The 12,941-nt window shown below is 34.6% G+C and overlaps 1 protein-coding gene across 3 annotated transcripts in view; it reads right to left on the reverse strand.

The window, feature by feature from the left end:
• Positions 1 to 12,941, reverse strand: part of EML5 (EMAP like 5) — a 102,463-nt gene that overhangs the window by 60,165 nt on the left and 29,357 nt on the right. For all 3 annotated transcript variants that reach the window (XM_015631713.1, XM_015631711.1, XM_015631710.1), the window contains exons 6-11: positions 7,812 to 7,947; positions 6,239 to 6,440; positions 4,995 to 5,132; positions 4,057 to 4,313; positions 1,926 to 2,138; positions 846 to 1,013 (exon numbers count right to left, since the gene is read on the reverse strand). In XM_015631713.1, the coding sequence (XP_015487199.1) occupies positions 846 to 1,013; positions 1,926 to 2,138; positions 4,057 to 4,313; positions 4,995 to 5,132; positions 6,239 to 6,440; positions 7,812 to 7,947 (1,114 nt within the window). The remainder of the gene's footprint in view (positions 1 to 845; positions 1,014 to 1,925; positions 2,139 to 4,056; positions 4,314 to 4,994; positions 5,133 to 6,238; positions 6,441 to 7,811; positions 7,948 to 12,941) is intronic.

Consider the following 12,941-nt stretch of genomic DNA (forward strand, 5'->3'; position numbering starts at 1 on the left):
ATTGTTTCCTTCTGTGTTTGTCACTGACAAGTTCAGCACTGCATTTGTATTTATTTACCTGTTTGCTGGATCCACACTGATACATATTCATCTGATCTGAGCAATTAAATGGTGAAACAGCCTATTTTATTGCAATTCTATGTTCTCATTTCCCCAAAGGATTGTCTAAATTCCTTTAGGAATTTCCAATGGAGGCACCCAGTTAACTGCTTTGATTTTAGGAAATTCATGAGAATAATTGTTTAATTAGTCACTAGTGGAAACATGATCTTCATTTTTTCTCAAATATTAAACATCTATATTCTGCTTTAAAAACAAACAAAAAAAATCAGTTATGATACTTCAATTACCATCTAAATACTTCAAAATTTTAAACAAATTGGTATAAAACCATATTTTTCCAGTGACACCTGAGCATCTGGTTGTTGTCAGTTTAGTAAAGGGCAATATATACAGAATTCAGACATTAGTATCTATGATTTGAACTTTTACCATCTTCCTTCACAAAGGAAGCACAGCAGTGAGGAGGTTTTCATACCCTTTCTAGCCTGAACACTCAGGTGTGATGGTTCGGCTGTTGGTCAAATGCCAATGCACAGATTATTTTCATCTTCACTCAAGATCAATTAATGCCAAACCAGGACAAAAGGGTACCGGCAAGTATTAGACAACTCTGCCAGGTGCTTCAGGCACATGAAATTAAATTAAAGAACAACAACTGTTGTAATTGTGCAAACTTACAATTTTGAATATTTATTTCAATACCGGCACCAAAGACTTTTACTTCTCTTCTAGACTTCCTGCCTTCCACCCTTTTGTGGGTGGTTTTTGAGTTAGTTACTTACCTTGGGGTGCTATATGAAGAGTGTCCTTCAACTTGCGGTCGGGAACAAACTTCCACTGAAAGACAGAATGATCAGCTCCGCCAATGGAAACAACCCACTGGTGATCGTGCGACCATCTGACGTTTGTCACGTGAGCAGAGTGACCAAGATACTTTTTAAACTTTGCTCCTAGAAAAAGAATAAAAATCCCTCTCAATATGAAATAAATGTTCCAGAAGCACCTCAGAAAATCATATTAAGGAACCCATAGAAAAAGTAGTGTTTAATAAAGATATTCTAATTGCTACTGGTATTTTAATCAATAGCAACAACTTTTTGCAGTTTTCACAGATTTTAATCTGTGTATAAGATACATTTTTAAGTTTAGGTTCCAAAATATAATAACTTAATCAACTTAAACATAAGAACAGAAGACCTATGATAATGCTGTATGAGGTGTGCCAGAGATTTTTAAAATTTCACTGTATTAATTTTATTTTACTTTTTACAAGCTAACATTTTTGACAATTATTACTTTTACTTTGAAAAAATACCATTATTTAGTTCATGTATACTTAGGTCTGTGAAAACACCCCCATATACATGCTTGTAGCACAGGCTCCCAATGTACATCTCAGTGCTGAGAACTTCTAGAAACTTATCTCCTGCCACGTTTAGCAGTAGAACTGGTAGCAGTAGTACAGCTACATCCAGTTAATGTGTTCATGTGTACATAACTGCAAAACAATCATTGGATGAATTACTGAAATGAAGGTCCTAACAGCACTCCATTATAAAGAATCCTTTTATAACAGAAAGGCTTCATTGTTTCAGAGCTGTTTGAAGAGCTTCATTCTAGACTCCATTCATGTTTAATGCTGGCTACAACTGCATGGGTAGGTCTTGGGATATGTCTTCAAGCTTTATGTACTTAAAGAAATGCTTTGGGTGTCGTTTTTAAAGACTGATATTCCCCCATTTTTTAACTCTTTTGGAAAAAAGTGGTATTAAAAACCATTTCATTTTCCAGTCTTCTAATATATTTTTCTTGAATGGTCACAATTTAAAAATATGCATACAATTTAATTTAAAAAGCACTACCTTTTCTTAGACATGGGTATCGAAAGAGCTTTACTATTCCATAATCATCAGCTGTAACCATAACTTGACCAATAAAATTTGCATCCACAGAATTTATATCATTTATATCTGAATATTTGGGCCAGATTCCATTAACTTCAAGGCCAGAAACACAGGTCCATGATGCCCATTGAATGCCTTTCAATTCCTCCTTGTTTGTTACTTCTTTTCCACCTAAGAAAAAAAAAAATAAAGAGCCATTTTGAATATTCACTCATGCAGTTTTAAAGAATGTAACATTTTAAAAAATTCTCTAAAAATCAAATCAAGTGCAACAGTATTAAAAACTGACTTCTGAAACTGTCCTGATCTAGTACTCTCTGTTATGACCAACAGTATCAGTAAGAAGACTTCTCAAGATTATTTAACAGAAAATCATAGGTTCTGTACTTTATAGTTTTTATTATTTCTTGGTATCTGCTTGAGGCTGTGTTATTTTTTAAATGTTTATCAAAAATACATGTAATAGTTCTAAGATAAAGTTCATAAAAAAGTCTGTTGGTGAATGATTGTAGAAACGTGGATTATTTAGAGCAAGAACTGAAGAACTCATATCTGGCCACTGAAAATTACTAAAACCACCAATTTTGTGCTTTGATCCTTGTTACATAATTTCACACCAGCTCTGTCTGTAATGAGATTGATCCAGTGTCACAAGGTAAGAGCTGAGGAGCTGAGTCAGACCAAAGGCTCATTAAACAGGTACTTCTGGAAAGGCCAGAAGGCAAGGGCTGGAGCAACGCAAGAACGATGCAAGCAAAGGCAAAAGATGTGAGTCAGACTGAACCCACACCTGCAGAGGGTGAGCAGGACAACAATTCACTTCTCAGCCTTTCAGCCACTAATCCATGTAAACAATAATGGACAATACTGGTTATAGCCATAACTAAGTCCTGCAGGTCTTGTGCCAGACAACTGTAAGCTCCTTAATTCATAGTGGAATTTCAAGTGTTACACAATTCAATTGTTATTTTGAAATATTTGGGAGATTCCTCTAACTCCACTGACTTTCATTAACTTTTTTCATAAAAAAAGTTTCACAGTCTCATATTCTAAGATATGAAGCAACTCCAGGTTGAAAGCTATGTAACTTCAAATTGCTCCTCCTGTGTATATTTGTTACTGTCCAATTAAATTCTCACTATCTTTTCCTACACATCTTCTGCTGCATTCAGTGCACAGAATCAAAGCTGTGCATAGAATGATTAGATGCTTTAGCAGAGAGTTGCAAAAAGCTCCTAGGCTCTGTGAAAAATGAAAAAGAATGTGCAAAAAATAAATCTTGTGTAAGAATGGACAATATAAAATGTGGTGATAATACACAGTTACTACGAATGCAAATACTACAAAGATGAGTAAGAAGAATACAGACTTATGTAAAGAGTGCATGCAACAGACAGAAGTCAAGCTTTGTGATAAATACTGCCACTGGCACATTATAATAAGGACTACTTATTTCAAGCTTTAAGATACTAATATGTGCATATGTCCTCTACAGAGGGAGCCACCTTGATAGAAATTATTTCAAGATTTCAGTCAAGTTTTCAAGAAAATTGTCTTGAAAACATTTGCAATAATGGGGTTATCACAAAGTTCCTCATTGTAAAAGCTTTTTTAAGTTGAATTCCTCAGTGTGCTGCAAACATAGTTCTAGAAAACCTAAGACTTCTTCTGATCTGCAGCATACAGATTACTCAACACATTTTAAAAAACATTCAGTGGAATCAAATGATAATTCATTTAATATCCAAGCTCCATAAGAGAAAAGCTATTAAGCTATTTCAGAATTTCATTTAAATTCTGCATTTTAATTCTTCTAAAAAAAGTGGGAGCAAAAACTGGTTTTTGAGAAACAAAACAAATTATAAGGCAGCGTCTATAGTATAAAAAGATGTATTGGAAAAAAGAGTAAACATATAAGGATAGAAATACTTCCGTAACTTTGCCAGAAAATTGCTGGACTTATTCAAATGTGGCAAATATTCTTATGAACTTACAAATATATCCTATACCCCCATGCTTTGAACCAAGATTTACATTTGGCTTTTTTTACAAAAGTAACAAATGACAGGAAGGCAACTCAGAATCTTACCTGGCATTCTGTAAAAAAGTCTCTTTCCATTGCCATCATTGGTCTGTAAGTATTTACTGTCTGAAGACCAATCCATATGGGTAATGAAGCTTAAGGATCCAATACATTCCCCAACTTTCTTGTATCGTTGAACAACCCCATATATATCCACTGAGCTGTCATTGGAACCAACAGCTAGGAAATTCCCATCTGGAGAATATTTGAGTTCATGAATAGCTTCTTTCCTGTCTTTGATATGAACAACCTCAGTCATATCTCTGTAGTATGAAAGAAAGCATGTCATAAGTAGAGAAGAGTCTCATCACACTGCCAAGTTCCCAGTCTAAAAAATGAACAAGATTGTGAAATGATATATTGAACTTAACTATCCTGTGTGCAAACACAACACTGCTGTTTTTAGGGTTGGTTAGAGCTTCACAGAGGAAAAAAAGGAGGAAATGGTGATACAAGAAGGTGCTTCACTGGGCTGAGGGACAGTGAAGAAAAGGAAAATTTCATCAGGTAGATCATGAGATCTTTATTCAGCTAGGGAAGGAAACTTCACTGACATGAGACACAAAACTCATTTTCCCTTTAAAACTGTGGGATCACAGCAGCACAAGCCAGCAATGGTTTTGTATGCAGGATGTGCTTACAGCAGAATTCCAACATACGGGAACAATTTAGGAAGTAATGAAAATTTATTTCTTAGTAATTCAAGGATAATTCATGAATCTAAAACCTAAAGTAAAACATTTCCTAGAACACGGCCACTCTCTGCAAATAGACTAATATACTTTATTAAATGGGTTGTTACAGGACAATGTGAACATATGTAGTACACATTTAAAAAAATCTGAGCGCCCTCTGCAATTTAGAACAAAGACACAAATGATCACATGCATGGCCACAGAAGTATCAAAATATTAATAACTATTGTCAGTAGTTTAGTGGCATACCTGACTCGAAGCACAGTGAAAGATCCATCCTTCATTCCAAGAGCAAGATGGATTCCATCAGTACTAACCGCGGCGCAGCGAATGGGCTCCTCCATGTTGCACCGGGCAATCAGAGCGTGGTCTATTAAACTCCAGATTCTAAAATAAAGTAATTATTTCAAATGCAAAATGGGTGTGCTGCTCTGTCGTAGGTAAGACAAAGCCCTCAGTTTCTGCACAATGCTGGACTTGGCAGTGTCCCTGTTTTAAAATAATTTTCCGCAAGGAAAATCCAAGACATAGGTGTGAATTTTATATGCAGCAAGAAATATTCTTATATTTTAAAAGAAAGGAATATCTCTAATGAGAAAATGTGGGGACAGATTCATTTTTATTTCTCAATATAAAAAATTATAGCATATGACAACACATACTTTAAGACCACTCCTGCAAAAATTCCACTATTTTCTAATAATTTTAGTCAGAAACATTAAATAACAGTTAGACTTTGATCAGTATAAGTCATTTTTCCTATAAAAAGTCATTATGAAAAATTCTTATAACTAATAATATTAAAATATGTAAGTTTTTATAACAAGGTAGATTACATCTATTATTTGCAATCTAATATCTATTATTTTACAATTTACAATATCTGGAATTTAAGAGTAATATTTCAATATTAATAATTGAATTCTTGATTATCTTAACTCTGTTACACTTGAGATATTTAGCAAAAAATGCCAACACATTTAACTTAGAAGAAAGAAAAAGTGGTTTTGACCAAAAAAAGTAGAGATAAACATATAAGAGGGAGTAATTTGATGGGCTTTCTGAAAATTTATGCTCTGTTTACAATGCATGGGCTAGGTTTGATGAAATTCACACATTAAAAGTTAATTTGCTTTTGGAAAAGTAAATACAGTAAGAGTAAAATGTCTCAGTTTTTACCACAATTTTTTTTTTCATCACAAGCTGTGCACGCTTAACATAACTCCTGAAAAACTTAAAGGATGCTTGTCTCTGAGTGCTTAATGTTAGCCTAAAAGAAATGTTTTCAAATTTCACATGTTGGGGGAGGTTTGGGAAATATATACTTGAACTTTGTTACTGGAGAGCACTAATTCCCTGCATAACTGAACTGTAGAAGTACATCAGTGCCACATTTTAATAACTTTAAAATATATACACTTCAATTAGGTTACCTATAAAATTAGTTGTTTGTATAAAACTGAATGCAGTTTAACAAAGAATCAGAATTTAACCTGACTGATCGATCATCACTTCCAGTCATGGCCAGGGGTTTTGTAGGATGGACAGCCAGAGCCCACAGCTCTCCTTCACAGTGCCCCTGCATTATCAGGAAAGGCTTATTACGCTCATGCACCACAATTTCAAAAATTTCACTGTCTTGTGTCCCAACGAGTATATGGTCTCCTCTCCAGCAAACACTTCTTACAGAGAGACCTGCAGAAGAGATTGTTAATGAGAGATACATCCTCAGAACTTGTAAAACAAAGGTAAAGTAGCAAAAGACAAAGCATAAAAGGAAGAAAATGTCAAGAAGTATCCATATCCCTTCTCTTGTTCCTGGATTTACTTCTTTTTTTATCTATTTCATAGATAGTGGCATCCTTGCCCTTGGAAGATAAACATTTTTAATGGCTACTTGGAGGATATATAGAGTATACCAAGAGGTAAGACAGTGGAGCAGCAGAAAATGCAGATAAGAAAATGAGCAAGAGGACAGATCATAAAGGCAATCTTCAGAAGTATAGAAGAAAAAAAAAGAGTGAAGGGAAAAGAATCAGGAAACTCATTTTATTCAAGACAAGATTCTTAAAAATCTTCTTGATCTGTCATGGGCATTTGACAAGGTTTATGGTAATAGTTTATGACAAAAGTTTATGGTAATAGTCTGTTACATCAGAAGTAAAGAAGGAAAACTGGAGGTGAGAACAAGTCTGAAAGAATGAAACAGAGAATGAAACAGCTTTCAGCTACATGCATCAGAACTGAGAAGCAGCAGTTGAGTAAATTTAAATTTAAAACAGAGCCATTCTACTGCAGGGCATATTTAAAATGAAATGTATTCCATCTTTTTGCAATACTTCACAGTCTTGGTGGGAATGCCATGTCAATTACACCCTACAAAGACTTCACTTGTAAGCAGCTATGTATTGACCCTGAGCATCTCACTGCTACCAGATATTCGAGCACATTTTCCAATTCTTGGCAAGATATTAGAAAATAACAAAAGTGACTGGGGGCAAAGAAAACCAAATGCCAACAAAAGCAATATTGTAAGTGACATTAGTGCTTCAGTACATGTTTGTATTCTTATCCTAAATCATTATAGCAACAATATCTGAAACACTCTATCTAAAATTTTAGTATGATTGAACTGTAACTGAAGTCATAGTTACAAGTAAGGAGTGTTTTAATTTCCACAAAACTGTAGATAACATTCAAATAGTTTTAATGAAAATTTGGATAACTAGCAAATAAAATTGTTGTACTCCATTGTTTTACACTGTAGATCTCACTGTCTCAAGTTCTCTTAAAGCATTACTGTCCCTTGTTAAAAACTGCTGTGCTCTAGAAACAGTGTGCATAAAAAAATTCAATCTGTGTCTACATCCTCATCATATGTACTGTTTGTAAAAGTAACTGAGACCTTCATACCAGGCGCATAATCTATCCTATTCCTAGTAAATAGTTCATAGTGATGTACGTATAACAGTGTTTTGGGTTTTAAAGTCTTTTCTTGTTCAAAACACTGATAAATTTCCTATCTTAGTGGTAAGAACTTACTGAAAGTGACAAACTTCTCTTTACCTTTATATCCCTGGTCTGTTTCCCTGAGATCAATCACAGTAATTGGTTTAAAATTTAAGTCCCACAAGCGAACACAGCCATCCCTGCCACCAGTGGCAAACCCCTCTTCACATGCATTCATGCTGAAAATTCCTGCCTAAAGAGAGAAGAAGGTTACTTTCAACAACATAAACAAATTAGAGAAAAACAGTATGCAACTAATACAAGCTTCAAATATGAGCAAGTCAAAAATGGAAACAAATTCAAAACAAGCAGAATTAACAAGTGACAAACAGTAAGTGAATTGCTGCAAGAATGCTTTCCTTCTGATGATGATCATCATAGTAATGCTGTTTCTTATCCCTAGAAAGAGCTTAGTTTCATATCCTCTTGCCTTAGGACCTGGTCCAACTCTAGTATATGTCAGCATGAAGATTTCCCATGACCTCAGTTAGGCTTGGTTTAGGGCCTTTGTTGCTAGTACTCAGCTGCTATACAACAACCCACAAAACATCTGGCATTTTGGTTTTTTTAAAACCAAGGAGGATTGATTTAAAATTTAAGTTTAGAAATAAAACTTAAGAAAAACAATGATCATGCTACATCATTGAAAAATTAATGTCAATTTTTATTTTAAAGGCAGACATCAGGAAACAAAACCCCTAACCCATTTTCTTCAACTCACTTGATATATGTTTTCTTTAGGATAACAAAGAGGCAAGGATGATATAGGTAGTATTAAAATAAAGACACTATAGCCACATAGCCACTATATTTGATTCAATGATACATATCTAAATGGCATAAACACTATTGGGTTTTTTTTAATTGCCTACACAACTCACTAGCCTTTTGTTCAGAAATAACTTATACATTTCAGTAAGCAAAGCTACTGAAAGGGCAACTTTAGCTGATAAGCCTATGAAAAGTTAGAAATTGCTCTATATTTACTTCAAGTATGTAATATTCAATAATGTAATATGTCAAAAACTAAACAAGATAGCATGAGAAACAATGGAAGAGAAAATCTGTCTCTAAATCCTGTCCAAAAAAGAGTAGAACAGCCAATAATATACACATATCTTCTACAATATTGATCTGAAATTTCAGTTTTGTAAAGAAATAAAGTTCCAGTAGTTCTGTAGATAGGGTCCAGATTTTACAGTCATGAAGCACATTAACTGCAAAGATGAAAGCAATTTTCAAAGGAGAGGTTGGCTTTTGGGGGAAAAAGAAGCTGTACACTCACAGAATAAATAATGTGACTTGTGAGAATTCTGGGGTACTCATGACTATTATCTCCTACCAATATGCTTTTTCTTCTTAAATTACAACTAAGAAAAATATCATAACGGACTGGTCATAACGAAATATGGATTGTGTTTGCTTCTCTAGCATCAGGTAACAAGGATATAATTTTTCATGTTAAGAAAAATCTCTCAGATTTCACAGAAAAAAAGCCTATTAGAATGTCAAATGACAATCAGACCTGAAAGACTAGAGTGACAGAACTCAAATTTTTTGGCATGTCATGTCCATTCTCAAGAAAGAGACTTTAAAGACAAGTTCAGGAGCAGGACATGTCTAAACAGAAATGTTGTGGAATATTGAAGTTCTAAGCTGATTAGAAGGCTAATTCTCATTATCTCTAACATCTTGAAAATCTTGTTTCTTTAGGAGCCTATAGGTTTTTGAAAATACAGCACAAATTCTATTTGTTTTTCTCCACATGTATCTGTCTGTTTTACTGCATTAACCTTTAATATTGTGAGAAGTCTTACGAGGAGCAGCTGAGAGAGCTGGGCGTGTTTAGCCTGGAGAAAAGGAGGCTCAGGTGAGACAGGTCCCTGACAGGAGGCTGTAGCCAGGTGGGGGTTGGTCTCTTCTTCCAGGTAACAAATGACAGGATGAGAGGAAATGGCCTCCAGTTGCAGAGAATGTTTAGGTTGGATACTAATAAAAATTTCTTCACTGAAAAGGTTGCCAGGCTGCCCAGGGAAGTCCTAGAGGAATAATCCCTAGAAGTGTTAAAAAAAAAGGTGGATGTGGCACCTGTGGATAGGGTTTAGAGGTGAACACAGCAGTGCCAGGTTAACAGCTGGACTCTAATCTTGGAGGCCCTTTCCAACCTTAGTGATTCTATGATTCAAGGTGCCATGGAATAAATAAAAGTCTAGAGGAATTTCAGCTCATTTTGTAGCATATGCTGAATTCTGTCCAAGTTTAAGTCTTTTAAAGCTCTTTTTGGAATGCAATCTTGATAATAGAATTATTTCCTTTTATCTAATTAACTTTTTCCAAAATCCATTATTTAATTAGTCAGTATTAAAAAAAAAAACAATCAGACATTTGGTGATGTGGGAGCTGGCGCAATGCTCTGAAGATAAGATCAAGTGGATCCAGCATTAATCTGTTTTCCATTCCACAGAATATCCTTATCTTGAAAAGGACACACTGGTTGTCAAGGAGATTTGGCAGATGTGCTTGCTCAATCTCTTGAAATGCAATAGGACACTATCATTTCGGTCTTTGTGCCACTGGAATGAGAGAATGAGTTGAAAACTATTTATATGTCCCTCATTAATGGGAATGTAAATATGTAATGGAAAAAGCTGAGCTTTGCTACATTTCATATAATAGTTAGACTTACACTAAGTGGAAAAGACAGATTCTTTACTTGGGTAGCTTGGCCAGTAAATCCTCCACTAAATCCTTCCTTTCAAAAACTGACAAGATTGTTAATGAAAATCAACTTCAGAGTCTACATGTTTCTTTAATTCTTCAGCCTGAAATTGTCATTTAAATAATTTGATTCTTGATGGTTAAAAACCCTCTAGCAGTAACAAGGGGCAAACAATTGCACTGATTTTGCTAGATCAAATTGTATGTGAGCTGCAAAGATTGTGCTTCTGAATGAAAATAAAAGGTGTAAATCAAAGATTTCCATCTTAAAACCTATGAAGCTTGGCATACAGACTGCATTCTTCTTTTACAAATTCTTCATTGTACTTCCTAATGAACATGAAAATTCTGGAAATAATAAATCAGTCAACGTTTTCTCAGAATGCTGAGTATTTCCTGTTTTTCCAACATAACCAGCTGGTATCACATCTGTGTTCCTTCAAATATGGAAAAAAAAAAAATAGTTGAATGAGAGCAAATAAAAAAATAATGCCCAGATCTACCAGAAATTATAGTTGAAAGCTGGAGAAGTGCAAAAGGAATTTGACAAAGATGATCCCTCCTGTATGAATACTTAGCCACTACTTGAGTCCAAGAAGTCACCAATACTGAAGCAGTTAGTGGTTTTCTACTGCTGCTGAACCTATCTTGCCCCCAATGGACAGAAATCAGGCATCAGTTTATCTCAATGCAGTTCTTTTTATAAAATCCACCACTCTGACTATGCAGTTCCTAAAGCACGATGACTGCAGCTAGCTATAATTAGGACCAAACTTGGAAAATCATATAGAAACTTCAGAAGCAACTGACTACAACTGAGCAGCATGGAGAACACGCTACAGCAACACAAAAACAACTCCAGTGCCTCCTTTTTACTCCCAGATGCACTACAGGACACAGAAATGTAAAGCATGTAAAACAACACACTCTGAGACACTGTCTCTACCAATACCTGCTGCACAGTAAGGAAATGGATTGCAAACATTTAAGAAAGGTGTCAGTGAGTTTGCAGCAGCGAGACACTGCTGTGAAATGTGATCTTACTGTCCAACAAATCATACAGAAAGTAGTTTAGAAATGTACTTACTACCATAAAAATTTAAAGTAGTTGTTTATATGCCTCTCATTGGCTAAAAGAAATGGACAGTTACCTTTGAAACCAATGACTTGTTTAAGCAGCAGGAGAAAATACTGCATGACTCTGTTGGTACATGATACCAGCTTAAAACCATTCATTTAAGTTCATTATATTGTTTCCATCTATATTTAATTAGTATCCAGCCAACTGACATAGGCATGCAATAGTTTTAACAGAGTGCCTGTTATTTAACCTCGAGCTTGTTATTTAACCTCAGTTTCTGACATCAATCCACACAACTTTAATGTGTACCTCTGAAAGACTATCTCAAAATTAATTATTCATCTGCTGAGAAAGCTTCTTATGCATATTTACTATGCAAGGTAAAAGCATAGATCCTTAAAACATACAGTGTTTTAGCTAAGTATACAATTTTGTTTTAATATCCAAGTTAACATCTTGTATATATCTTAATAGTCATGAACTACCTTGAATTTGGAACATATAAGGTGATAAGTGGAAGATTCTATAATCTGTTCTTTGCACTGGTACACAAATGAGACATGTATTAAAAGATTATATTTTTTATTAGTCAAGTATTTATTAATCCTCCAGAGCGAGATTCATCACCTACAAATAACCTCATGGAGTATTACCATTGCCAGCAAATTTACATACTGTCAAGTTATTGTTTTCTTTCTTCCCTTTAAAATTTTCAGTAGGATTATTATTTAGGAGGCATATCTAGAATTGGAGTTTTCCATTGTTGTCCATTGTTCCCTGCACATGAATTCTGTGCCTTTACTCCTAAACCCTGCTCATTTCCACCTTTTCCAACTTTTCATTCCTACTTCTAGTTTAAGTGAATTCACTAATCCTCTTCCAACTAATTCTCCAGTCACCTCAACTCATGTGTTTTCAACTTTTTGTTACTACTCAAACTCAGAAATCTGCAAAAAACTCTACTTTCCTCTCTCCTAGTATTGCTATGACAAAAAAAAAAATAATCTGTCTGAATTAAGAATTCTTATTTTGCTTGCTAAAGTTGCTATCTGTTTCCTTGGTTGCTCATACTGGGAGACAATGAATTATTTTTCACATTGAATTATACTTACAATGAAAAATGTCTTTTCAACTGCAACAACCTTTGAAAAGAACAGTTTTTCTATATTAATGTAGAAAATGTCTTAATAATAACTTAAATCTGGGGCTGGACTATTTCTTCACATTACTAATGTGGTTTAGAAACTGTTTTCCAGTATCTCAGATATTGCTGTTTATGCTGCAAGAAAAGAATGGTATTTATACAAATAATGAGACATCTTCCTTCAATAAGATTACAGTTTACGTCCCACCTGTTGAGAAGTAATGATGCAGGATGATAAAAAGGT

Source organism: Parus major, chromosome 5 (genome assembly GCF_001522545.3).
Source record: "Parus major isolate Abel chromosome 5, Parus_major1.1, whole genome shotgun sequence".
Classification (NCBI taxonomy): Eukaryota; Metazoa; Chordata; class Aves; order Passeriformes; family Paridae; genus Parus; species Parus major.